The following is a 1,098-nucleotide window of genomic DNA, read 5'->3' as shown; positions in this document are numbered from 1 at the left end:
GAGATATGTGTGTGTGTGTGTGTGTGTGTGTGTGTGTGTGTGTGTGTGTGTGTGTGTGTGTGTGTGTGTGTAGGTGTGGTTCTATAATCAGGGTTGGCATTCGCTCGTGTCGTTCCTGAACGTGGCCAGTAATGGCGTTCTGAGAGGAAATCTACCAGCAGCACGACGAGCGCAAGAGTTCGGCATCACCACATTCAACCACCCGCTGAACCTCACCAAAGAACAGCTCTCGTTTACAGCGATGTGATCACGCACACACACTCACACGCACTCACTCACGCACGCACACTCACTCACACTCACGCACACACACTCATGCACGCACACACACTCACTCACACACACTCACTCACTCACACGCACTCATGCACGCACACTCACTCACACTCACGCACACAGACACACACACACACACTCACTCTCTCACACACACACACAATGGCATGCACAAGAGCACACGTCTAGAGCATTGACATTATAATACACTACATGTATTTTGATTATGTTGACATGCTTTAATATGTACAGTTACGTAGTGATGATTTGGGTCAAAATTGTACTCAGAAGTGAGGGAAATATGGCAAAACCTATATTTAGAGACATACAGTCATGAAAATAATGGAAAATTGTCCATAAATTAAACTTCTTTGTTTTTACTTCTTTTAAGGAGACATATTTTATTATTGTTATTATTTTTATTATTGAATGTTTTTACCTGATGTCTATTTACAATGTTAGTAGTCTTTTCAAATTTCAAATCATTTTTTCATGATTTCCAGCCTTTCTCTGATCCATTTTTTAAAGGAATTAATACTTTTATTCAGCAATGATGCGTCAAATTAATATTATATATATACACGATAGCTAAGGCGAGGAGCAAGGAATGCAGAGACGAAGGAGAATCACATTAAACAGTCTTTAATAATCCACAGAAAGGGGTAATACAGGCAAGACACACACGTAGCACTTCCATGAAGACGTATAACACCGGACAAGGGAACATAGGGCAGTGTGTGTGTGTGTGTGTGTGTGTGTGTGTGTGTGTGTGTGTGTGTGTGTGTGTGTGTGTGTGAGAGTGTGTGTGTGTGTGTGTGTGTG

At 41.8% G+C, this 1,098-nt stretch overlaps 1 protein-coding gene across 1 annotated transcript in view; it reads left to right on the top strand.

Moving 5' to 3' along the window:
• LOC107570626 (ATP-binding cassette sub-family A member 1) overlaps positions 1–1,098 on the top strand; it is a 128,946-nt gene that overhangs the window by 94,437 nt on the left and 33,411 nt on the right. The window contains 1 exon segment of the mRNA XM_071582353.1: positions 74–243. Coding sequence (XP_071438454.1) covers positions 74–243 — 170 coding nt within the window.

The sequence above is a fragment of the Sinocyclocheilus grahami genome, unplaced genomic scaffold (assembly GCF_001515645.1).
Source record: "Sinocyclocheilus grahami isolate Dianchi unplaced genomic scaffold, SAMN03320097.WGS_v1.1 scaffold1485.1, whole genome shotgun sequence".
Lineage (NCBI taxonomy): Eukaryota > Metazoa > Chordata > Actinopteri > Cypriniformes > Cyprinidae > Sinocyclocheilus > Sinocyclocheilus grahami.
This window is presented reverse-complemented; position numbering and strand designations above follow the sequence as displayed.